The sequence below is a fragment of the Natrix helvetica genome (assembly GCF_964273705.1).
Source record: "Natrix helvetica genome assembly, chromosome: 1".
NCBI classification, from domain to species: Eukaryota; Metazoa; Chordata; class Lepidosauria; order Squamata; family Natricidae; genus Natrix; species Natrix helvetica.
The window spans coordinates 124,012,660-124,039,037 of NC_138548.1; the positions used below are offsets into that span (position 1 = coordinate 124,012,660).

Genomic DNA, 26,378 nt, shown 5'->3' on the forward strand with positions numbered 1-26,378 from the left:
TTCTGCCGAATTCCTGGGCTGGATCAAATCCGGAGATTCTTGAAGTAGCGTTCTTCGTCCTATCTGTCTCTCAATCCCACCCTCGTCGCCAATGTTAGATCTGGGCAACGAGAGACAGACTGCGGACACGACGTGACTTAACAGCTCTTTATTAGTAATAGTAGTGATCCAGCTTACTCTGTGGTCGGAGGGTTCCCCTTTTATAGGGATGAGGCACGCCCATTGACCAATCAGAGGAATACCTGTTTCCCGCTGTAGGAGCGGACCTGAGGGAAGACTTATCCCGATATATGCTAATATCTAACACAGGTCTTTTGAGGACTAGTAAAACAACTGTTTTATGTTTGGGTTAGAAGAAGGGGAAATTTGGTAGAACTCTCAACAGGTTTGCCCAGTTAAAAGATAAAGACTTCAAATCAATGGTCAGTGTTATATTCTTCCATTCCTGCATATGTTTTTAAAAAAATCAGAAACTCAAAGTAGGCATTTTACAATGATGGAGAAGGAGGAGGGGGAGGAGAAGGAATGGTCTTTTATGACAGGTAGCCCAGAACGTTGGTGGCCAGGGAATTCTGGGAGTTGAAGGCAGCACATCTTAAAATTGCCAAGGTTGAGAAATCCTGGGCTAGTGTAAGTGTTGGTAGGCAGTTTCTCCATGTCATAAATAAAGGTAACACATAAAGGTGCCTTCAACTCAAGTTTGTCTCTTGGACAAACTATCCACATCCATGGGACTTGCTTGGTAGCAACATGGAAGTGACTTGCTATTTCCTTCTTCCATTTTTAAATGTTTTATTTTCTGGGTTAGCCTACATCCCTGTGGTTCTTAGTAGTCACCTAAGTATTTGTAACCTGACCTGACTTGCCTAGCTTTCTTTCAAGGTCAGCCAAGGTGAACTAGTTGCTGTCACATCTGGTAGTATGCAAAGCCAAATCTTTATGATTAGAAAAATAGCACATATTCAGAATTAAGCAGGCTCATTCTGTTCTTTTCTTTTTTGTATGACTAAACCTCAAGAGGAACTATTATTGCTGTTGGTAACCTAGGAGCATATTTTAAATGTGATTGTTGCCACTGTCCTCGGAAGTAACATATCCTAGTCTCTACAACTAAATTCTGCTGGATTTTGTAGAGCAGAAATCTGCTTTCTGTAGGTTTGTTTCCACGTGCTTTGTTCCTTGGGAAACTGCAGCACTTGAACCAATGAAGAAATCAGTCTTGTTCTGTTTCCTGCAAAAGAAGAGTGACATATCACGCCTACAAAAAGGTATTAGCAAAGAGATTTCATTGTTAGATCGCAGCAATTCCCCCTGCATGAAAAGAACTATTAAAAGGTGTTTTTTTTTAAAAAAAACCTAGGAAGAATGCTCTTTTAAATGGATTAGGTTTCTATTTGGATAAATATGTTGATTTTTTCAATTGTACAACTCTTCATGACCTACACAATTTTAAATTTTGACTGTTCCCAGGTACAGGTGACCATTTGGCCTTCTATGGCTTTTTTGGAGCATAGCATCAACAACTGCCAGTCCAAACTGGAAATTTCATTTTAAAACTCCAAAAATTAGTCAATATTACTATAATATTACTACAAATGTCACTATAAATAAGAAATTGTTAGCCCATAAGAGGAAAAGTATCAAACCAGTAACAAGACAAATAGTTTGGGTAAGTTTATTAGAGACTAAACAATCCTAAAAAAAACTTTACTAAATAGAGAAATTGGTCAAGAGAAATTTTAAGGGAAGTCAAAATCAGCATAAGAGGAGGAAAAATATTTTCGTTCACAGGTTATCAGTCCTACTTCCTCTCACCACCAGATGTCACATTTACTCCCATGAAAACTTAGTGACTAGCTTTATTGAAGAGATTCTGAAAATTATAAAAGTTAGAAGTTAACCCTATAATTTGTCTACCTCAACATACTCATGGAAACAGTTCCGAAAATCACTGCAGATTATTCGTAATTGATGCAGTTTAATAACTTTTTCTTGCTGGAGATATAGGTATACACACATACTGATGCTTTCAATGAAATAAGTCTTATTGAACTCTGTAGGGTTGTCTTCTAAATGGAGCTAAGATTGTACTGATGCCCTCATTTTTAAAGTTTCTTTTCTTTGATTGATTGATTGATTGATTGATTGACTGACTGACTGAGTGAATTATTCATTATATATGTCATATGCAAAGCCATAGATTATATTTTCATCTGAATGACTTCACTTAATACCACTTTATAATGCCTTGGTAAGGCCACACTTGGAATATTGCATTCAGTTTTGGTCGCCACGATGTAGAAAAGATGTGGAGACTCTAGAAAGAGTGCAGAGGAGAGCAACAAAGATGATTAGGGGACTGGAGACTAAAACATATGAAGAACGGTTGCAGGAACTGGATATGTCTAGTTTTATGAAAAGAAGGACTAGGGGAGACATGATAGCAGTGTTCCAATGTCTCAGGGGTTGCCGCAAAGAAGTGGGAATCAAACTATTCTCCAAGGCACCTGAGGGTAGAACAAGAAGAAATGGGTGGAAACTTATCAAGGAGAGAAGCAACTTAGAACTTCCTGACAGTTAGAACAATTAATCAGTGGAACAGCTTGCCTCCAGAAGTTGTGAATGCCCCAACACTGGAAGTCTTTAAGAAGATGTTGGATAGCCATCTGTCTGAAATGGTATAGGGTTTCCTGCCTAGGCAGGGGGTTGGACTAGAAGACCTCCAAGGTCCCTTCCAACTCTACTATTGTATTGTATTGTACTTCTTTGGAATAATTGCTGGACTGGGTCCAAATAAAAAGAGAAAGTAGAAATGGGTGATGGTGACAAATCGTCAAAAGGAGGAAAGGCATATTGAAGTCATATTGTAAGCAACCCAGAGTCACTGTAACAGTGAGATGGACGGAATCTAAAACAAACAACTAAATAAATATATGAAGTCAGGTTTTGCAGTGCGAAGTTGTCCTGAGTGTATATGAATCCTGGGAAGTGTTTGGCTTGAATTGAAAACAAGGAAGCATTTGCAAAGGACTCAGGCAGGCAGCTTCTAATTCACATAAGAGCAGGGGGTTAGGGAGTGATGTAAAGACTTGCAAAATTCTGTTGTTATAGCCAAAATTAATAACATTAATTTTAACCATGTGGAGTTCATTTCTTGGTATGGTCTACATAGTGGGGCTGACTCACATGAAGCATAACCAGAAGAGGGGGTCAAAATTAGGAAGATATCAAACATTACAAAGCAAATCCTGCTTTTTTATATAGAGTAAGTGTTGGTGTTGCATAGATGTAGTCCTCAATTTATGATCACAACTGGGACTGGGACTTCTGTTACTAAGCAAGGCGCTCAATAGCTGAGTTGTGCTGAATTATGCAACCTTTTTGCCACAACTGCAAAGCAAATCACTGCAGCTGTTAAATAAATCACATGGTCATTAAGCAAATTTGGCTTCTTCCATTGACTTTGCTTGGGAAGTCAGCTGGGAAGATCACAAATGGTATACACATGACCCTGGACACTCCAGCCATTGTAAATACAGGACAATGGTGAGTTATAGGCAGTACGCCCCGGTAAGGGCGTACTGGAGCCTGTCCGGAGCATCGGATACTGTTCCGGTACGGTGCTCCGGAGGGCCCACCCACCCGCCTGATCTCCTTACCGGTCTTTTAAGTCTTCTGCGCTTCTGCGCACGTGCATGGCACATGCAGCACCTGCGCGACACTCCGCTGAGCAGCTGGAGCATCGCAGAGGTGCTAAGATGGACAACGCCGGGCCTGTTCCAACCGTACTGGTTGGAACGGGATCCAGAACCCACCACTGATACAGGGGTACTTGATGCTCTCTGACCTTGGTTGTTTTATTGCAGACGTTTCATTACCCAAACTAGGTAACATCATCAGTGGTAGTAAGGAGTGCTGTTTACTGTCAGTTTATATTCTGGTGACTTGCCTGTCAGTGTTAGTGGGGGTAGTCTTAGAGATTCTTTGGTTGGGCTGTTTCAGAGGTGGTATTCAGCAGATCCTGGCCAGCCCTGGAGAACCAGTAGCGGAAATTTTGAGTAGTTCGGAGAACCAGTAATTACCACCTCTGACTGGCCCCGTCCGCATCTATTCTCTGCCTCCCTGGCAGTCCCAGCTGATTGGGAAGGAATGGGGATTTTGCAGTAACCTTCCCCTGGAGTGAGGAGGGAATGGAGATTTTACAGTATCCTTCCCCTGCCACGCCCACCAAGCCACGCCCACCAAGCCATGCCCACAGAACCAGTAGTAAAAAAAAACCTGAATCCCACCAGTGGGCTGTTTGCTGTTGGCTTCTTTGGCAGTTTCTTGATTGAGGTATTGTTTACTTGATTGTTGGTCTGATGTAACTTTGGAGTTATTCTATGCTGGGTGCTGATTGCGGGTGGAGAGGTGCTTGGGTCTCTTTCTTCCTTTTTTTGGCTTGTTGATTGTCTCTTTTCCATAGTCTACGGCAGGGGTGTCCAAACTTGGCAACTTTAAGACTTGTGGACTTCAACTCCCAGAATTCCCCAGCCAGCTGGGGAATTCTGGGAATTGAAGTCCACAAGTCTTAAAGTTGCCAAGTTTGGACACCCCTGGTCTACAGACATTGTGTTAATGTGGCTATTGATGGCTAATTTGTCTCTCAGACATCTTTTGCTTGATTTCGGATTTAGAAGTCATAAAGTGCAGGCCTCTATAAATAATGTTGTTACAAAAATGCAGAAAGCCACTAAGAAATAACTGCAAACTAGAAAATGCAGGCGATTTTTGTAGTGAATTCAAAATTCAGTCTTTGTATCTCTTTCTCTCATAGGGCCATACATTCAAGGTGTCCCACTGGTATGTGGAAAGAAAGATTTTTGACCTCTTCCTTGTTACTGCAGTGGTCCAATCTTGTGGTCAGATTGCTGACTTTTGAGCTTGTCAGTTTTAATTCTCACACCACAAGCATATTTTTTTCTCCTTTCAAGGACAGTGCAATACGATTTGAAGCCACAACCTATGAACTCATACTTTAAAATGACGAATTTGCTTGATTCCAGTTGGGATCATGGCACTATAAGGATGTGTGTTAATGCTTCTCCCCAAACCATGTTTCTGGTTCTAGGGCAGGGCACACAATCCTTCTGGGCCAAAGTGGTGGATGGATAATTCCAGAAGGACATAAACTGCATTTTATTCATTTTTTTAAAAAAAATGTAATTAAAATTAAATGCAATGATATAAACTCTTCCAGGCGTGTTTTTGGCACTGTCCCATCAAAAACTGGAATTTGATGAGGCATTTTGGAATGCCTTGTTCAAGGTTATCAAGGGTCATGTGTATATCCTCAGATTGTTCACCTTTACTCTAAGCCAAAGTGGAGCTGGGGGATTTCTCAGATCATACCATTTAATAAGATCAGGCTTTTTCCTTTTTCTTCAGGCTTTGAAAATGAAAAGTTGAGATTCAAACGCAGCCATCTCTCTCAGCCTTCCCTTCCTACAGACGCGCTCACACAGAATGTGTTTCATTAGAGCTGGTGTGAAAATCGCCCTCTAAATGGCCGTGATTTGGCATTGCTGTGTGCCAGCCTGTGGACAATAAGAGGGCAGATGGCGAAGGATGAAGGGTGGTGTTGAAACAATAGTGGTTAATTCAAGGTTATTTCCTGGCCCGCTTTATGCTCTCCTCCCATTCTTGGCCATGGCCCCATCCTAGGCCTTGTCCCCTGCTGGGAATCAGAACCAAGTCAGCTGGTTTCCAGGATAAGAGAGTCCACGAGACAAAGGCAGATGGCAGGAGGCGCCAACCTCAGACCCTGCCCCAGACTGAACTTTGCGATCAGGAATCCAATGCAACATGAGTCACCCCCCCCCTCATTCTCTCCCCCCCCAACCCACAAAGAGCAAGCAGGGCCCAAGAGAAAGGAGCATGGAGCAAGTTGGACAACATTCAATGTATCTTCTGCATCCCAGCCTTACTGCCCTCTCAACCCCTATTTCACCCTTAATTTCTTCCGTCTGCTCTTTATTCTTAGCCCCGTTACAGTGACTAATGTGTTTTATGAGACTGAGCTTCAGCCTTGTTTTATGGAGTAGCAATATGGGTCTAAGCCATTTTACAAAGCCAAGTCCACATCCTTAGCTCTTGACTCAGAAAAACAGAGCTGCAATTACTGTTTCTAATGTGTGTTCACATTTTTCAGCTTTTTGAATCAGTCCACTTTTTAGTCGAAGTGATGACTCTTCTAACAGGCAATTCATATCCAAGAAAGAGGGCATAATAATTCCTTATTTATGGACTCTTTGTACTGCTTGCTGTAATGTTTTCAGTCTATATTTCGTATAGAAAAGCAGTTTCTGGCTTTAGTTGATAGAAATTAGCCTTCTTCTCTTGATAATAGTAGATGGACAAGATTTGTATTACAGATCAATAACAGGAACACTTTGGATGGGAACCTCCTCCTCCTTTCCCAATGAGTCTGATTGGTTCAAAAGAAAAACCATTTAAAAAACAATACAACGTAATGATGAACAAGAATAAAAATAATAGATATCAATATAGCAAAACTATCCGGGAGCAAAAACCAACCCACACAAATTAAAAAGGGGCTTCACTGATCCTCACCAAAGGCTTGGTGAAGAGCTAGGTCTTCACTTCCATTCAAAACAATGACAGAATAGGAGCCATGTGGCTCTCGGGGGGAAAACCTCATTCCAGAGGAATATGCTGCTACAGAAAATATCAAGGACTCAATAGGTGGCATTGTTTAATTGAAGAAGCACAGAGCTTGCCAACCTTCCATATTGAATCAGCTGGGCAGATGCTATGGGAGATAGATAGTCACTCAAATAACTAGGCCCTACATCATGTAGAGCTTTACAGGTGATGACCAGTGCCTTGAATCTGGCAGCCAGTGAATCTCATGAAGCAGGAATTTTTACATGAGCATACCAAAACAGACCCATCACTACCCATGCCATTGCATTCCCTACCAAGTGGAAGTTCCAGTTGATTTTTAAGGGCAGCCTTATGTAGTGTGTGCTGCAGTAGTCAAGCTGTAAGGAGATCAGAACATGAGTGACTGTCTGAAGTGCCTTATGATCTACAAAGGGGATCAAGTGGTATATCAGAAGAACTTATACAAAGACATTCCTGGCCATAGTTGCTACCTGCTTACTGAACAGGAACAGTGAATCCAGGAAAACCCAAATTATACATTTGAATGGGGAAATGTTATCTCATCCCAGATTAAAGATGAAATATCTCCAGATCTAGGTAGCCCTAACAACCACAGCCATTTATTGTTGGTAGGATTGAATTGGAGACAATTCTTTTCCATTCAAACCCATACAACCATAGTAAATGTGAACATCACTGATTTGCGTGCAAAGCTGTTTTTTTGTTATCTGATTAGAATATCCTCTCATTGGTAAGGAAAAATAAATCTGGGTTCGTTAAAATCCTTTATTGCATACTAAACACCAGATCCCATGAATCATTCCAACATGAGTAGTTTTGGAGGCCTTTTGTGAGATTATTGGTAATTGAAAACAAAGTGGAGCAAGACTCCTAGATTTGGGTGACAATCTGATAAATTCACGCCACACTGGAGGATTCAAAATAAATAGAGCTCATCTTTTGATTACCAGAACAACTTGTCCAATGTGATTTCATTTATACAATAGCATAACTGATGAAAACCAGACAGGGTCTTAACTAAGCCATTACGAAAGTAGGTTTAGTCATAAATAATTTCTGATTTGCTCTCTAGACCCAGGACACCAGTGATGTGCAGTCAGGTGAGGCAAGTGAGGCACAGCCTCACCACTCTCATCATGAAAAAAAAAGTAAAAGGAAAAAGCTGAGCTAGTTGCTGCCTCACCGTGGATGACTCTGCTTAACCTCACTGGTGCTCTCCCTCCCCAAGTGTAGTGACTTCCTCCCCAGGCCCCCATTCATTTCTCTCTCTCACACACACAGCTGGATAAAACTATATAAAAATCTAGCCCAGCTTCACTGATTACAAGTTTGAAAAGGCAACGTGGCTCCACCTGCAATCAAACTACACTTGGGGAGGGAGAGCACAAGCGAGCACTGAGGAGACCACAGGAGGAGGCAGGAAGCCAGGCAAAGACTCTTCAAGCCACTGGAAAAGATATCCAATCCAACTTTTGTGTGTGTGTGGGGGGGTTTGTTTGAGAGTGAGTGAGAGAGGGAAGGGGTAGGAGAGATAGTCCAATCCAACTTTTGTGTGTGTGTGTGTGTGTGTGTGTGTGTGTGTGTGTGCGTTTGAGAGAGGGGGAGGAAGGGAGAGAGGGAGGAAGGAGGGGAAGGAGAAGAAAAAGAAAAAGAAAGAAGGAGCAAAGGAGAAAAACAAATGCTGTTGCTTTAAATTGGAACTGAGCATGCCTGGCTGTGGAATTCTGGGAGTTGAAGTCCACAAGTCTAAAAATATTTGAAACTCAGCACTGTGTCAGTGCCTCACCAGTCATAAACCTCACCGCACGTCACTGCAGGACACCAGGGATCAATCATTATTCATAACTGGGAAAAGTAATAGCCTCTCTTCCCAAAGAAGGTGGCTTTCAATTATCCCTATCATTTTTTTTAGAACTTAAAACTGAGAATCTTCTCTAAAATAGCATTAGACCCAGCATGGAGGGCTTGTTTGTCAACATTCAGGCAGAAGGGACAGATACATTCTCTCTTACTACCTTCTCTGCAATGTTTTGCAAACATACTCTGAAATTCAACATCTCAGCAAGCAGTTCATGAGGTCCAGTGTATTGGTTTTATTCAGAATTCTCTGTCCGTGGTTGCTGTTTTTCCTCCTTCCTTCCACCCACTCCCAACCCATATTTCTATTTTCTCTTTAAACATTTTTTTTTAAATTTTACATTTAAACATTTCGAAATGAATTTTATTGACGTGCAACACAGGTAGTCCTCGACTTACAACAGTTCTTTTAGTGACCATTCAAAGTTAGAACGGTGCTGCAAAAGGTGACTTATGACCATTTTTCACACTTATGACCATTGAAGCATCCCCATGTTTATGTGATCAAAATTTAGATGCTTGGCAACTGGTTCATATTTATGACCATTGCTTTGTCCCAAGGTCATGTGATCCCCTTTTGCGACCTTCTTACAAGCCAAGTCAAGGGGAAATCCAGATTTACTTAGCAACCGGGTTACTAACCTGTTCTGACCCCCCTCTCCATGCCTGTCAACAAGCCAAAACACAGGCTTGGCTGTTTGCCACTGCTTAATTGCAGATAACAAACCTTTTGGCTGAAGGCCCAGATAAATCAGAATACACGAAAAACAAACCAGACACGGCTCTAAGACATCGATTTTCTTCACTGCTAATTTCGAACGGTTGTTTCCTACAAATGTTCCCTCCCAACGCCTCACCTATAAGCTCTCTTGGGAGGGGCCAATCCACAACCACCTGTGCTTATTATCGTCTGTAAGCCTGCCTATGAAGCTGCTGCTTTCGTTTCTCAGCCCGTCTTACTCTTACATCAGGGACTGACTGCCTTTGATCTTCCCCACTGCTCCATGCCTCAGGTGCCTCCTGGTGGCCAACCAGCCCCTCTGGTCCCTGCTCTGAATCTGCAACCTGCACAGGGTCTTCCACATCATCCAGGGCAGACTCAAATGATCCCTCACTATCTGAGTCCAGAATCAGCTGAACCGGATCCTGCTGGGCTACAACACTAACCTATCAACTGCAGTGATTCACTCAACAACTGTGACCAGAAAGGTCATAAAATGGGGCAAAATTCAATTAGCAAAATTCAATTGTTATCTCACTTAACAGAAATTTTGGGCTCAATTGTGGTGGTAAATCAAGGACTACCTGTAGTATATAATCACCTGTTGAGTGTCCAGAATGGCATGAAGTTTGTCCTGTTCCTGGGCCTTTGGGCTGCAAGAGCTAAAGTGCATTGGTTCCTAGTTTCCCTAGGGCTCAGCCGAAAGATGAACCATTTGGTAAAACCAGTATATCCACAGCTACTGCAGACTAGTATTGGGAGGCTTAAACTCATTGGCAGCCTATCCCAAATAGCCATTAGCTTCTTGAAAGGATCTGCCAACCAATTTCTAAATTGCTCCCGCTTCCAGTTTGTAAAAAAAGGCTTCTTCATTCTGGAATAAACTTCCAGAATTTTACTTCTCTTCAGAGGTTGCCAAAACACAATTAAAAGCCCCCACTCCCCCCACCCCACTTACTTCTAGGCTTAGAATATTTAACTATAGTGAATATTCTAAATATTTCTTTTTCTCACTGCTAGCTTTTTAATTTTATTGATTAGTTTTACATTTATAATTATTTTTAAAAAAACTGCTTAGGTTCTTTTCTAATTACAGAAGCAGCCCAGAAAAGGAGAGAAAATGCATTTCATCAAATAAAAATAGAGGCAAATAAATAGGAATATTTTCATGCCCTTTATCAGGAGAATCCTTAGTGTATCTAGCAGTTATTTCTCTTCAATGATGCTGTTATACCGAAATGCAAAATTTCGCTTTAGCTTTACGTTTCAAGATTTTTAACTTTTGGTAATGAATATCATATTTATGAAAAGCCAAAGGTCAAGTGTTCAGGTATGGGACCTGTTAAGCTTGCCTTTGTTTTAAGTAAGTATTATGTTGAAAAACTGAGTTTTGCTTTAAGTTCTACTAGTATCAGAGCTATGTACATTTGGGGTGGCTGTTGATGTGCAAATAGGCAAATTAAAATATTAGTCTGCAGATTTCTGGCAGGTTTACTTCTTGTCTTCAAGAAATTTGAAAGATCCTGTGGAAACAGAGTAAATAGGAAGTAACAACAAAACCTTAGTTTTGTGTGTAGTGTCCCCTCCTTATTAATAACTTTCCTCAGATTGCCACAGAGCACAGATTATTCCTCCAATGTACTGCATGTTTAGCCAGCTCAGTATGCAGGGGTGGGCTGCTATAGTTAATGTTATGGCTGGTTCAGAGAACCTCCAAATCCCATCCCTGGTTGGCCGCTTCCACACCCCCTGCCAGCCCACCCCTCCTCTCCCAGGAATTTCCACGTGACCCATTTTGGATGCGAGGTAAGTGCAGGACCTGTGGGGAGGCTTGGGGAGGGGGGAAAACGGGTCTCCCGGAAGTTCTGGAAGGGCAGAAACGGATGCCCTCCAGAGGGCGTCCTGAGCCCAGGGGAGGCCGTTTTCGCCCTCCCAAAGGTTTGAGGAAAGCCTCCAGAGCCTGGGGAAGGCTAAAACGCCCCCCTCTCCACCGTGATGCAGGATATTGACTAGGCCACACCCACCATGGCCACGCCCACCCAACAACTGGGCAGAGAACCCGTTGCTGAAATTTTTGAAGCCCGCCCCTGTCAGTATGCTATAGTCACTTGTTCTGTGCAATGTTCATTGTTCTAAGCCAGTGGTCGGCAAGCCGCGGCTCGCGAGCCACATGTGGCTCTTTACTCACTTTAATGTGGCTCTTCTGTGTGCCGGGCTCCCCTCCCTCCTCTCGGGCACTTCAAACCAAGCGCCCCTTTCCCTTTTTTCTTTTCGACCCACAATGGTTAGGGAGGATCCTGAAGTCGGGCGGGGACGAGAAGCGAGGAGGCAGAAAAAGAAACGGAGGCTAAGGAGCTTCCCCCCGCCCCCTCCCAGCAAAAATGCGTGGGGCGTGATCGGCTAATTTGCTACTGCCCGCCCGGCTCCCCGGTTAGATTTTTGCTGGGAGGGGGCGGGGGGAATCTCCTTAGCCTCCGTTTCTTTTTCTGCCTCCTCGCTTCTTGGGGCTCCATTAATGGGGGAGCAAGGCCCGCCCAGCGCCAGGCTTTGGGCTAACACAGAGGTCTGCAAAGTTGGCTGTTTTAAGACTGGTGGACTTCAATTCTCAGAATTCTGGGAGTTGAAGTCCACCAGTCTTAAGAGCCAATTTTGCAGATCCCTGGGCTAATATGATTGATGCCCTTGGTGGACTTCAATTCTCAGAATTCTGGGAGTTGAAGTCCACAAGTCTTCAAGCTGTCAGGTTTGAAGACCCCTTGGGGTTTTTTTCCTAAAGGGTTAGGGATGCAAGGATCTTGTAACTTGACAGCTTTAAGACTTGCGTGCTTCAAATACCAGAGTTTATTGAAACTAAAAACAGTGTACCATCCTATGTATTTTCGGTTTTAAAAATGTGGCTCTCAAAATAAATTTCAATCGTGGTTTTGGCGAGATTTGGCTCAGTTGAAAAAAAAGTTTGCCCACCACTGTTCTAAGCAATGATTTAATTGTGGTTTCATGAATAAATCACAATTGGTGAAATTTGCATAATATTCTAAGCCTATAGTCTACATAGCATTATGATTGAGTACATGCAACATGCTAATTAAAAACAAAGCATGATGGGCTAATGTATATGAACTCTGAAACTGAATAGTGGTTGCAAGAAGTCTCTGTGTGTGTGTGTGTGTGTGTGTGTGTGTGTGTGTACGTCAGTGGTGGGTTTCAATTTTTTTTAGAACTTCTGTAGGTGTAGCCTGCTTTGTGGGTATGGCTTGCTGCCCATGTGACCGGATGGGAGTGGCTTGCCTGCCATGTGACTGGGTGGGTGTGGCCAACTTGTAAAATGTGGTGAAACTCACTTAACAATGCTTTTACTTAGCAACTAAAATGTTGGCTCAGAAACTCTGGCATTTGAAGCACGCAAGTCTTAAAGCTGTCAAGTGACAAGACCCTTGCACCCCTCACCCTTTAGGAAAAAAAAACCCAGGGGTGTTCAAACTTGACAGCTCTAAGACTTGTGGACTTCAACTCCTAGAATTCCTCCTCTCGCTCTTCATCTTGATGTTGTGCGGACGGGTGGGGGGAGGGAGCTGGAACCAGTTCTAAACGGCACCGTAGATTTGTGGAACCTCTTCTATAGAAGAGGTTAGAATTGGCAGGAACCCACCCCTGGTGTACGTATAATAATGTATATCTATAGTAATGTATCTTTACAATTTACATTGTTTTATTTAGTTTCCTAGTATGATTTATGTTGATTGCTTATTTAGTATCCTATGACTATCACTAAGGGTTGTATCATATGATTTATGATTTATGTATTTTTATGATGACTATGATTATGATTTATCACTTATAGCATTTATGTACCCTGAGAGCTTATGCCCCAAAGACAAATTCCTTGTGTGTCCAATCACACTTGGCCAATAAAGAATTCTAATTAGAGGTTTTTAAGAGAAGAGAGCTAGATGTGCTCTAGGAGTCAGACTGAGTTCTTCATCTGTCCCAACGAGTATGTAGCAATGGGGAGGAGGCTCAGTGGAGGGAAATCCATTCTCTGGGCAATGAAAAGATGGAGCCACAGAAACTGAACCAAAGAGGTACAGAATCTTCTGAAACAAAGAGGGTTTCCATGAGATCTCTCTGTCTCATTTATCTGAAATCTCATTTCCCAAGCATGTACACACTGAGAGGGAATCAGAAAAGGTCTTGATAACAAGTGAAAAAGTATAATGATATCCTTGTAATGAATATGGAGAGCACCTAAGTGGCATATCTGTAATCCTACCTATGATCCAGCCAGGCAGCCAGCCTTTTATTTATCCATTTACTATTTCAGGATATGTCTATGTCACAATATTAAGGCAATTTCATATGGGCATTCAGTATGGTTCTTAATATTAGGATTTATCAACCAGTGAAACCTCGATTTACCAGACTTCTATGCAACAGGCTTTGCACGGACACATTCACACCACAACTTTCTGTCTCTTACCAAATATCAATTACATTTCTGTAATTTAACTAAAAAGGCATGGCACAATGGGCACAATGAAATCATTTGCATAACAAACCATTCCTGTGACATATTTTCTGATTCAATGGCCATTGATAAATAATGGATCTCCCAATTAGTGTGTTAAAACAAGGTCTTACTTAGTGTATAAGTGATTCATGATGTTTCCTTGAAAGAAGCAATAGAAATACTGTAGATTAGCTCTGGAAAAGCAGGATGTTGTATATTTACTCTGTTGAATAATACTCCCTTTAAAATAAAGGCATGTTCTGTCCCTTATTTGTCCTTCCTGAGGTTTTCATTGTCTGAAACTTGGACAAATACATATTGTCCCAGCACAGAGTAGGAGATGCATGATAAAAAATACATCTTCTTCCTCCTAATGCAGCACATTCAGTAGAAAAGGCTCCAGGATTACACCGGAAAGCCCAAATCTTGTTTATAAGAACTGTCACTTCTTTACAGAACAAGTTAAAGTTTTTGAAACTCCCCCTTCTCTTCAAAATCTTAAACTCTTATAGAATCCTGGAGGAAATGCAGACATGTAACTCGATGCTGTATGGGCCAAGGACAAATGTGGATAGAAATTATCTCTCCTATTACACGTTGCTGGAGAAGATGCACTTAAGAGAAATTTTCAACATACAAATCGTGAAACGTTTTATATGATTCATGTTGAAACTTTTTAAAAAGAAAATAAAAACTAATACAATTTACCATAAAGTAAGAAAAAAAAGAAAAGAAATCAGAGACAAAGCTAAAAGTGCAGGAAAGGGGGGGGAGGGGAGAAAAATGATCCAAAAAAAGTGGCTTCCGATATACTTCACAGCATTTCTAAGTTATATTTTAAAATTATAATTGTATATTACAATTATATTTTAATCTCTCTCTGTAAAGTTACATAATAGTGATCTTCTTTCTATTGTCTATCCTGTCTAATCATCAAGGCCATAACTGACAAGTTCAAAGAAATATTAATATTTAATACTGTGATGACAAAATTTGAAAAGTACTTCTTACCAGAAAAAAATGAGACATTTGAAAATCCAAGCATAGTAAAACCGAGTGAAATTGTTGGGAACTGTGGGATTCTTACATCAAAGAATCACATACTGTAGTGCCTAACAGTTTTTCCTACAAGATAATCTGAGACTTGGACTTCCATATCCTCGGAAGGAAGAATTTTACTTAATTCAAGATCGATCAATTTTCACCTTGAGTAGTGTGTCCTAGTTCTGCACCACAAGGTGGTCTCAGACATGCACAGGGAGCAGAGGTGGGTTCCTACTGGTTTGGCCCGATTTGGCCAAGTAAGTACTAATGCCCACACACCTGAATTGGTTCTATCAGTGCTGCCATCTTGTTTTTTTTACTATTGCGCATGCGCACATCAAGCTCATCAAGTGCCCGCATACCCGAAGCGCATCCCTGAGCGAACCAGCAGTAAAAGAAGCCGGAACCCACCCCTGACAGGGTAGGATGACAAGCATGATCAGGGAACCTGGAATGAACTCTCACAAAAACAGATTGAAGGAATTGAGAATACTTTGCACAACACACACTACATGGGCTGGCTTTGAAGAACATTTGGAAGATGTGGCTTGTCTAGAATATGGTTATCAAGGGCAGTTTGGGACAATCCACAACATGACTGTGTAACCTCTGGTCTCCAAGCTGTACTAGTTCCTACTAGGTTTCTAGATGCAATTCAAGGGTCATCACCTATATAATTCTACATGGCACAGGGCCAGATATTTTTGCTCACCCTACCAGAAAAAGCAAAGGATCTGCATGCTTCAGATCCATCTTTTAAGACAATGCCATCTTGTGAGATCTATGAGTTGTGGCTTTTCTGTCACTGTGCCTGCTTTGTGAGACAGCATTCCCTCTCAGATGGGGTTGGCATTAAACCTGTTGGTCTTTCATAAGCCATTAAAGTCCTGGATGTTCCCACAAGCATTTTGGCTGCGTCAGTTGTTGTCTTAGTGACTGAAATGAAACCCTTTTTCTTTTGGCTTCAGGCATGTTGGATATTAGGGTTTCTCTCTCTATAGTATATACTCTGTTCTTTTGGTTTTAATTTTTTTGTAAGCCAACTAGAGTCACTGTGGTGAGAGATGGACAGCTATATAAATTGTGGAATACATGAATGAATAAACATCATGGACACCAGATAATCAGACCAGAAGCTTATTACCACTGCATCCTCAGAAATAATTAAAAGAAATAACAAATATGGCAATGAAAAAAAAAAAACCATTGGCCCAATGCACACAATTGTGACAAAATTAACTACAAGCATCTGGAAGAATCTGGCTGTTTTTCTAGCTTTAAATCAACTTTCTGGCACTCTATGAAATGAATAGTAAACTTGTGCAAAAAAGCTAGCATGAAAATCTAACAAAGGGTTTGGAAAGTGCTGATGGTGCAGGCAGATGAGATACCTCTGTAAAGGCCAGTTCTTCAGCCCTTCCTATAATCCAACTCCAAATGGCCACAGAGCAGGGATGTGCGGTCAGGGGAGGCAAGGGAGGCAGAGCCTCACCTCTCTTCATGAAATAATAATATATAATATTATATACTATATATATACATATAATATTATAATATTATATACATCCGCCCGGCCGCGCCCGGGAGCTGCGGAGGCAGAAATGTTGTCGGTGCTCCCGGATGACGAAGCCACAAAAGCGACTGGGGGACGTTCCCCAGTCGCTTTCGTGGCTTCGTCATCCGGGAGCGCCGACAACATTTCTGCCTCCGCAGCTCCCGGGCGCGGCCGGACGGATGTAGCCAGAGCGACGCCGAGGCGGCCCGGGCAGACGAAAGAGCGAGCGAGCGAGCGAGCGATGGAGGTCCTCGGTCGCTCGCCCGCTGGACTGCCTCGGCGCCACTCTGGCTACATCCGTCCGTCCGTTCCTGCGAGCTGCGGAGGCAGAAATGTTGTTGGCGCTCCCGGATGACGAAGCCATGAAAGCGACTGGGGAACGATGAGAACCTTCCTGCCTCTGCTGGACTGCAAAGTCCAGCAGAGGCAGGAAGGTTCTCGTCGTTCCCCAGTCGCTTTCGAGGACTGCGGAGTGCGAGCCGGCGGAGCACGCTCAGGAAGGCGGGGAATGGGATCACATGTGCTGGAGGCTGAGGCAGCCTCAGCCTCCAGCACACATGGTCCCATTCCCTGCCTTCCTGATGACGTCACCAGCCTCACCAGCCATAAACCTCACCACACGTCACTGCCACAGAGGGATGTTTGCATTGACTGGAGGGCATGGGGCAAGTCCCAAGTGGTCTAAGATGGCTAATAGGAATTGGTCAGGGGCAATCTCTGCCATGTCAGTCACTGAATGAAAACTCAAAGTGTGGCAGCTGTGAAAAAAAGAAATTCTTTGTTGGGATCATTGGAAAGGGGATTGACAATGGTCAACACTGTCATGCCTGCATAAACAAATATATGGTATGTCCACACCTGGACTACTGCGTTCAGTTCTTATAACATCGGGAGAAAAGATACAAGGCAAGGGCAACCAAGGCGATGGGGAAAAAACCAGATGTGCTAGAACAGAAAAAAAAGGAAACAGAGAGAGAGAGACATAACTGAGGTATAGAAAATAAGGCATTATATGGAGAAAATAAGACATGGAAACATTGTTCTCCCATTCTCAAAACTTTGGGAACATGGATCATCTAATAAAGCTGGATGAAAAGAAGTTATAGACAAGTGATGGAGAACCCTTTTGGCACCAAATGCCCAAACCTGAACGCACGTGCACTAAAAACCCAAAGACCCAACTGGCCGGCATGCACATGCCTGGCTTTTTGCCATTTTGGGGGGCAGTTCAGGCTATTTTTCAGGCCGCATTTCAGCACTCTGGCACCTGCAAAGGCCAGCTGGTTGGCTTGCATGTGCGCACCAGAAACCAGAAGAGCAGCTGGCGCAAGCGCATATGCCCATAGAGAAGGCTCTGCGTGCCATCTCTGGCACCTGTGCCATAGGTTCGCCATCACGGTTATAGACAAAACCAAGCACTTCTTCACACTGTTCACGAACTCTGGAATTCATTGCTACATTGAGTAATGTAGTAATGAGGGCTCCCAGCTTGGAGAGCTTTAAAAAAGGAGTTGGAAATAATCATGGCAGTCAGGTCTATTGAGAGTTATTAGTGTTGAGATTCTTGGCTGTCTTCAGATTGGAGGCAGATTGCTTCAAGTAGCAGTTAAAGAACCGATGGCAAGAGAGGGATGTAATAGAATAAGAGAGTGGGAAGGGACCTTAGGGGTATTCTAGTGCAACTCCCTGCTCAAACAGTTGTGTGAGAAACAAAATGCTAGATTAAGGTGTAGCTTGGTCTGATTTATGCTGTTATGGGTTTATATTTTTAATTCGAGAGTTACAACTCCAAAATATTTTGAAAATATCAGGATGGATAAGGCTGGTTTAAATTCTATTTGATAAAAACCTAAATCATGATAAAAATGTTGCAAACATCTAGCGCCAGAAAACAACATAATCACCTCATTTTCATACAGCACCCACACAGACACAAATTATAGGTTTGGGACTAAATATGACAGCGACTAGTCCAGAGCATGGTGGGTTGAAAGGAAATAAAACCAATGCCACTCCTGAAGAAAGCATTTTATTTATTAATACAAGAATAGAAATTCTGCAATAAATACAATCTAATAAATAACATCTGAAAATAAATAAATATTAATATAAACAAACTTAGAATAACAACCTGGCAGGAGGAGGGAGGGGTGGGCAAAGATGGAGAGAAAGAATGGGGGATGGGGGCCACATATGGGAAACTTTCCCTTTGCTGGTGAGTGTAAACCATAGAACTTCACCCATCCTGTTTTATGGAGTGAAACGGTGTAGACAAGCGGTGGCCACCACAGCTGGCTTAGACAATTATCCTACTAAAGGTAGATCTGCACATGTGATGAATGAATGATTGAATGAATGATCATTTATTCATTCACTGCAATAGTAAATGAATGAATAATCTTACCTAACCAGGGAGGGGAACGAAAGCTGTTTGTGCTAAACTGAGTCTCTCATCTCTGGTTCAGTTTGGGCATATTTTACAACCTGACTGGAGAGATGCTCCCCATGTAAGTGCCACTGAATGTCCTTTGTAAGCTTCTAATTGGCACAGCCCCTTTTAACAGAATGGGCAGAATACAGAGAAATCCAGCTACGGAGGGAGTGACATTTAAGGCAACTGGAGTATCAGCGGTAGAGGCTGCAGCTGTTGGCTGCCCTGCAGCCAGGGCTTAATTGTTCATCCTGGAGGTGGGAAGGGAAACACTCTTCCTCTTCTTCTGGAAAATGAATGGCCCCTCTAGAAGAGAAAGAGAGGAAGAGAGAGAAAGAGAAATAGAGGGAGGAGGAGATATTAATTTTATACAAGGTGGAGAAGGAAGAAATGCGAAGAAACAGGCTGTATAGAAGTGTATCTGCTCACCCAGAGGCACAGCTTAGTAGCAGAGAGCAATGCAGCACCAAGGAAGCAAGGGAGGAGGAGGAGGAGGGCAATTTTGTGGAGGGGCTGGGAGGAGGCATTGGATTTGGAGTCTTTCAGAAGTGCTAGTCCTTGAGTGGCAGGTCTGAATGCTGTCAGTGAATGAGGTGAAGGCAGAGACAATGGCAACGCAGGAATCAAAAGCCTCTGGTTTCCAGATGCAGCATAACAGCGGAAGGAGGCACTCTTTTGCGCAGTCGGTTGAAGTCTTTGGCTGAGCGCCACAGCCAGGTCTGTAGCTCTTTGAGCAGCCAGAAGTCATCCATCTTGCGCAGGAAGTGGCTGGGTGGGGTAATCTCTAGAGGGGGCCCAGGAGTTGGGAGTGAATAACCCAGGGAAGCCATGATGCCTGCGATCGAGCCCAGCAGCCCTTGCAGGCTAGCCCGGAAGTGGGCGAGGCTGTGGCGCAGACTCGGCACTGCAGTTGGAGCCGAGCCATCCATGGTCCTCAGGTAGCAGAGCAGGTGGCTGTAGGCCTGGTAATTAGCTGCTAGCCGGGCATTGTCATTCAAGCTGTGCCATTCCTGAATGTCTACGGTGGCACTTGGCACAGCTTCTACCCCAATTATCCGGGGAGGGTCAAAGTCCGGCTCATTGAAAGGTGGCCCCAGGTAGTTGAGCTGAGGAGAAAAGACAAGAAAGTATTACTCACTTGAACAGGAATACTTACTTTCCCAGGGCTTTCTACCCACCGCCTCTAGGAATGCCTCCTCTCTCTCTCTCTCTCTCGCTCTCTTACAGGCAATACAAGGAGATGTAAGTCTATGGGATCGCAGGACATGTGTCCACTTCTACTTAACTATAAAACAAACAATCTCTTTTTCCAGTTGTGACACTCCCCCCCCCCCCCCGATGTTGCTTCATCTGATCTCCAGTCCGCCAGTGGGAAAGCTGCCATTTTTAAAAGGTGTTCTCATGTGAAAAATGGTCCCGCTTATTCGAACAGCCTCAAGCGGTGCAAAAGCTGTCATGCCTTGTCATCCATGAGTTGGAAGGGAAACAGGCAACTTGGTAGTGCCCAGGAATATAGATAAGAGAAACATGATCAGTGGTGGGAGAAACTGGTAGAGCTTCTGCTGATGGGAGAACAGATAAGACCTTAGCTTTGTTGTAGGAAAGATCCTTTGCAGTACAAGTAGTCCTGATAACCACAATTGGGACCAGCATTTCTGTGGCTGAGCAAGGCAATTAAGTGAATGGTGCCCGATGTTATATTCTTTTTGCTACAGTTTATGATTATAAGTCAAATACTACCTGTACACAGTGCTACATGCAAGAGGTGACATATTTCTGTACACTGTTGCCCAACTATGCCTGCTGACCAACCCATCCCTGGGCATTGGCAAAGTGTCCCTGGATCTACTGATCTGCTAAGACCTCGCTGTTATCTGTTGTACTTCTTGCACTTCTATGCAGCTATTGCAGTTACTAAGTTTCTATCATTGAATGATCCTTTTGCTACAGGCACATGCTGGCTTTATTCACACTGCCTGCCTGCCTGCCCGCCCTGCTGGGCTGCGTTCCTGGGATTCCCCACCCCCTGCCAACAGTGGTGTCCCGCAGGCAGCAGGATTGCCCAGGCGGTGGGGTGGGTGAAGCACCAAGCGGAAGGGAGGTGTGTCAAACCCTGCGGGTGTGTGAAGAACCTGACAAGCTCAGGAGACAAATTAATTTCCTCTCTGTTGCCCGAGGGCAAGTAGAGGCTCCCCAAACAATTTTATAGCAGTAGCAGAGATCAGCTAACAGGCAGGCTGGGACGTGGCCATCAACATGAGACCAGCAGGAGAAAAGAAGGCAAGGAGAAAGTGGAATTCTGTTATATTTGAGAATAGGGACTTCATAGGGGGAAAGAATAAGGAAGGGAACATGGTGCACTTGGAAGGTTTTTGGAAGATACATTGTTTGTTTAAGATATGAAGTGATCTGAACCTGCATCTGTCAGGAGCTTTCCTTTTCCTAATAATTTCAGTTTTCACACATGGACATTGAGCCAACTACTATTAACCTCATTCACTGATCTCAACTGTTGTCTCATTCCCTGCAAAACTGTGGCCTCAGGCAGAGGGAGAAAGGTGTGTTGTGAACACACACAAATGTTCAGTTTGAAAACGTGTACGAATCTTAAAAGATTACAATTCTGCTTTACATTTTATCATGTATTTGGGATTCATTTAATAGGGAGGATCCAAAAGCTATTTAGAACACTGAAGAAAACATCTGCACATAGATGCAAGTAGACCTAATTCTGTGCAGAAGGGATCTGGATAGGTTTTGGAGGATCAGCCCCCGAAAACCTATCCAAATCCCAGTGACCAGTGGCCACTAGTTTCAATAGCTATTCAGGTAGTCTTCATTTAGTGCTTAGTGTTTGGAGGGATGTTGCAAAGAGAACTAGCTAGAAAAACAACTTTCTTCAGCATGTCTCGGGGAAAGGCAGGTGCCTTTTAACACTTAATGAAGGCCATGCTTATCAAGGACTCCATTCCTTGCATATCCCACAAGCCCAGAAGACCAAGGAAAGGCCATGGTAGAGCTCTGATGCACTTAAACCACACTTTCACAGCCTCTAAAAGGCTTATGGAGTAAGGATTCTTGTGTTACCGGTCAACATCCTTTCATTTCTCCTGGCGGCCTGAGCAGATTTCTCTATCCATACCATCTATGGCAGCCTTTGGAAATAGTTTTGCTTCTACAGAAATCGCTTAGGGAAAAGTTTGTAACATCCCTCCAAAAGCTGCCAGCAGGATGGCCTGCCCAATTGTTTTCCTTCCCTGACAGGTTCAGAGCAAAGCTCTGGTGACTATGGGGCGCACCTGGCCTAGCTATCTTTGTGTTGTTTTGCTTTGTTTTTCCCTTCTATTTGGTTGCCAACCATTAAGCGTTGCAAATGCTGACCTACTTAAGATGGCCTGTGGGCAGTTCCCCTTACCCCCTCTCCGAATTCCTCTCCTGAATTTTCTCTCTCAGTTCATTTCTTTCTTTCAGAATGAGAGGAATGGTAGTACTAGCACAAGTCAAGTTCGGGTCATTTCAGTAGATGGGCTGTAAGGGTTGGCTTGTGCTCCCCATTTCCTCAGAAAAGCTCAGGAAAAATAGCACTCATTTTTTTCTTGACAGGTAAGGCAATGAGGGATATAGCCTTTCTACAGGATCTGATTTCCCAGTGGCTACACTTCTTGGCCTCAGCAATCTCCTTCATATTGCTATAGTGCTGTTCCTTATCTTAATTTGATTTACCCTTACCTCTTCCGTTTCATTTTCAGGTTGGTTTATCAAATATCCTTCCCCAACCGGATACTCTCCAGATGGTTTGAATATAAATCCCATTAGCCCCTAGCTGAGTTATGAGGGGATATTTATTTACTATTACATTTTATATTGCCATCGATTCTCTAAAGCAGGGGTGTCCAAACTTGAGAACTTTAAGACTTGTGGACTTCAACTCCCAGAATTCCCCAGCCAGCCATGCTCTAAAGAGTCTGATGCTTAGAATCACAGTCCAAAAGGTCTGGAAACTACCAGGTTGCAAGAAACAATTTTTACTTTGCTTTACTAAAATCTTAATCTGTCTTAAGTTATTCCTAGAGCCCTGGGTCATGCTCTGATTTCTTGACAATTACGGTGGACAGGAGAGACAGTCCATTAGGGTGTTGACCTTTAATGCGCTAATGGCATGGGGCTGGTTATTTGAGGGAACACCTTTCTGCAGTTTCATTTACCAGTTCCACCAGATCTCATAAAATAAGTATGTTACAGGTTCTAATATCTTGAGACCTACAGTTGGCAGCTGATGGGTCTTTTTTTTTCTTTTTCCTTTTTTGCTGTAGCATCCATATTGTGGATTTCATCACTTCTCAACTTCTGAACGTCCCTCAAGATGAACTCATGAGGTGGGTCCCTTATTATTAATATCCCTCCATCTATTATTCTCTTTTCCTGCTTTAGCTTTGCTTTTATAAGCTTTAATTATTTTAATAACTATTATATAATGATTACTTATTTGCAAATTTATAGAGATTATTGTGTGCTGCCCAGAGTCACTTTCCGTGGCATGACAGGCCATGCAATTTTAGCTAATACATTTTAAAAAGAAATGATTAATAGACAAGAAGTTTGAGAGACCAACTGTTATTGCCATATCTTTATTTATGTAAGTTCACTCACTGAAAATAAGTGTTAACTGAAACTGGCTTTCTGTGAATCTAATGTAAAAGGTTTCGTACCTGTTTTCATGTGAATTTGGAAAATTGTGTCTGTCTGTCTGTATACACAGCTATATATTTTGAAGACATTCAGATATTTTGTGTTCCATGTGGACAACATGGGAATGCGCCATTAACGGGGATTGGCAAGGTAAATTCCAATATTGATCATCAGTATGCCTGTAATATAGGATCGGTATACCAATACTAGTCCAATATATGGTATCTTTCTCCCTTCTTGTCGCTATAATGATAAACAACTGTACCTTTGATAAATATTGTAGTATCGATATTTAATTGGGGACGGTTTTATCAACAAATGATACCTATCATCCCAGAATGTAGTTTTTCAATCCCTACATAGAGATTGAAAGAGATTGACAGAGAAAGAGGAAAACTTCATGATCATCATTTTGATATCTATCTGTCTGTCTGTCTGTCTATCTATCTTCCTTCCTTCCTTCCTTCATCTTTATCTGTGTGTGTGTGTGTGTGTGTGTTTGTGTTAAACCAGCACAAGCTGAATATGTGCACAGTGGAGGCCCAGAGAGTTGGCGTTAGGCTAAATTTGCTTCTGTCGATCAGCTTCTTCCAGCTTATTATTACCAAAATCTGTTCATTTCTGGGACAGAGGTTCTCATTAAATGAGCACATCACGCAAACTCAGTGAATGGACACTAGCTGCTATATAATGACACAATTCTTTAGTTTTCTAGACTGTGAAAATCTGACCTTCTTGATCCGCCTCCTTAAAAAAATATTTCAGGAATGTTGATATACTAGAATTTTCCATGGTCCAAACCAAGCGAATTACTGATTTGATAGCATTTGATGCTCAGTGTCAGGGAAAGCTGCCAAAGGGTAGGGCCTGAAATGCCAGGTAGGCCAGAGAGCAGGGATGCCATGCAAGCTGATGAGGGGCTACCCCCACTTTCTGCACAGTCGGGCGTTTCCCTGGCAAGTTCTGACAGACGAGGCCTCACCTCACCCCAGCGGGAGATCCACAACAGATTGTAAACAGGGAGACTCCACCGGTGCCTGAAGGCAGGGAGGAGAAAAGATGTCAGATATTCTGCCAAGTGAGAGCCATAGCTGTGGAGAGAGAACAGTATTTCAGCTATTCATTAGGTAGGAGGAAATTTTAGGTGCTGGCACAAAGTGTCGCAGGCACAAAATTTCCATATCCCTAAATCCCTTTTCAAATAAGATGAAGAATCAGTCTGTTGACTTTTAACGTTTTTCTCTTGCAATGGGCTTTCAAGATGCAGTATCTGGTTATATAATCTTTCCCTTCATATGCAACAGTTTTATGACGCTCCAAATGACACTGTTTTCTGTTTACAGCACTTATCTCTTTCCCTACCACTTCTTGCAACGTTTTAATTTCCAGAATGGAAAGGAAAAAAGAAAAAAAAAACCTGAACTGCTGCCTTAGTCCTATGGAAAAGTGCAGTTCCATGCAGAAGTGACCTGAGGGTCACTAAACCCACATGCCAGAATACACAGAGAGAATCCTGGCCTTCCTTGGCTGCGGAGATATCCCAATGGAGAGAAACAGGGAGGCAGAATTTTCCAAAGAGGCCAGTTGGGCAGGAAGAAAAAAATGGAGATGGTTGAAGGAAAGGGGAAAGAAGCAAGACAGGCATTTCTAGGCAGTTGCTCAGCTCAGCTGTTTCCATTCTCCCAAAGCTTCTACACTCACATAAGTGGCCGCAAGCGCGTGCAGCTGGTGTTCCAGATAGCGAGTAAGGTCGTACATCTGCTGGATGGACTGTCTGGTGGTCACTTGGTCCGTGCGGTTCAGTGCAGGCACCCCAGGCAGGTTCCAAAGCGTGGCACACAGGAAGGCAAGGATCCCCCACGAATCTCCTGCAGGGAGCACACTTGTAAGGAGCTGTGGGCAAAGGGAGCACTGTGACCGGGGGAGCAAAGCCCTGCATTCCCCAACCCTCCTCCCCCCACACCCCACTACTTTCCTTGAGAAATCATAGGAGGAAAGAAACTTGTCTTGTTCACTCCCATTGAATATACTTCCCCCAAACCCATTACACAAATGAAATCGACATGCATGGCTCAGACCATGGGAACAGATAGCTTTTTTTTTTTAGCTTGGAGTGATTCAGGATATTCTGATGCTGGGGGAAGAGTTTACCCGAAAACCCTTTTGTCAAGCAATCCTTATCCCCGCATCAGCCCTATTTGTCCCATCCTTCTTTCATACAAGCAAAATGGCTGCACGTATTCTTGTACTAATCTGACATGTCAGCAAAAAAAAATTCTATTTTTTTTTTTTTTGCACAGGAAAGGTTTCCCATAGCAACAGTTAAAAGCAATCAAGGCCAATTAAGACTTCCCCAGATGCAAATAGCAACCTTAGAGGATGTGTGCCTGCATGTGTAGGTTTCAGTAGGGCCGGGAAAGAAAGAAAAACCCCTAGTGCTATTTGCCTGAAACCAAGAGAGGTGTTTTCATTTTAAAACATGTTACTTGGATTCACCTCAAGTCCAATCCAGTCTAGCCTAAAGGTTACCAAGATTGTTCTAGGATGAAAAGATGCTTACATAATGTCTCTCCCCCCCCTTTTCTTTTCTCTTTTGGAAACTCCTAATCTTGTTTCCTGCCCATATAGTGCTAGAAGATTCTGGAGATTTCCAGGTCTCTGGAAATACGTATGTCAAATTTGACTCCTGGCAATTGCCTGGACTAGTCCCTGAGGTTTTCTTGGCAGCATTTTTGGGGAATGGTTTGCCATGGCTTCATTGCCATGGCTTCATTGCCATGGCTTCATTCAAAGGGTACCCAGAGAGAGACTGGCCTATAAGAGGACCACCTAGCTGGTTGCATGTCTAAAGCAGAATTAGAATTCATGCTCTCCTGGTTTTTAGCCT

The 26,378-nt window shown here is 43.0% G+C and overlaps 2 protein-coding genes across 2 annotated transcripts in view; both read right to left on the reverse strand.

The window, feature by feature from the left end:
- Nucleotides 1-26,378, reverse strand: part of ACY3 (aminoacylase 3) — a 322,364-nt gene that overhangs the window by 14,325 nt on the left and 281,661 nt on the right. The gene's annotated exons all lie outside the window — the stretch shown is intronic.
- CLCF1 (cardiotrophin like cytokine factor 1) overlaps nucleotides 18,379-26,378 on the reverse strand; it is a 49,137-nt gene continuing 41,137 nt past the window's right edge. Inside the window, exons 2-3 of the mRNA XM_081938357.1 lie at nucleotides 25,193-25,359; nucleotides 18,379-19,908 (exon numbers count right to left, since the gene is read on the reverse strand). Coding sequence (XP_081794483.1) covers nucleotides 19,426-19,908; nucleotides 25,193-25,359 — 650 coding nt within the window. The 3' untranslated portion in view covers nucleotides 18,379-19,425. The remainder of the gene's footprint in view (nucleotides 19,909-25,192; nucleotides 25,360-26,378) is intronic.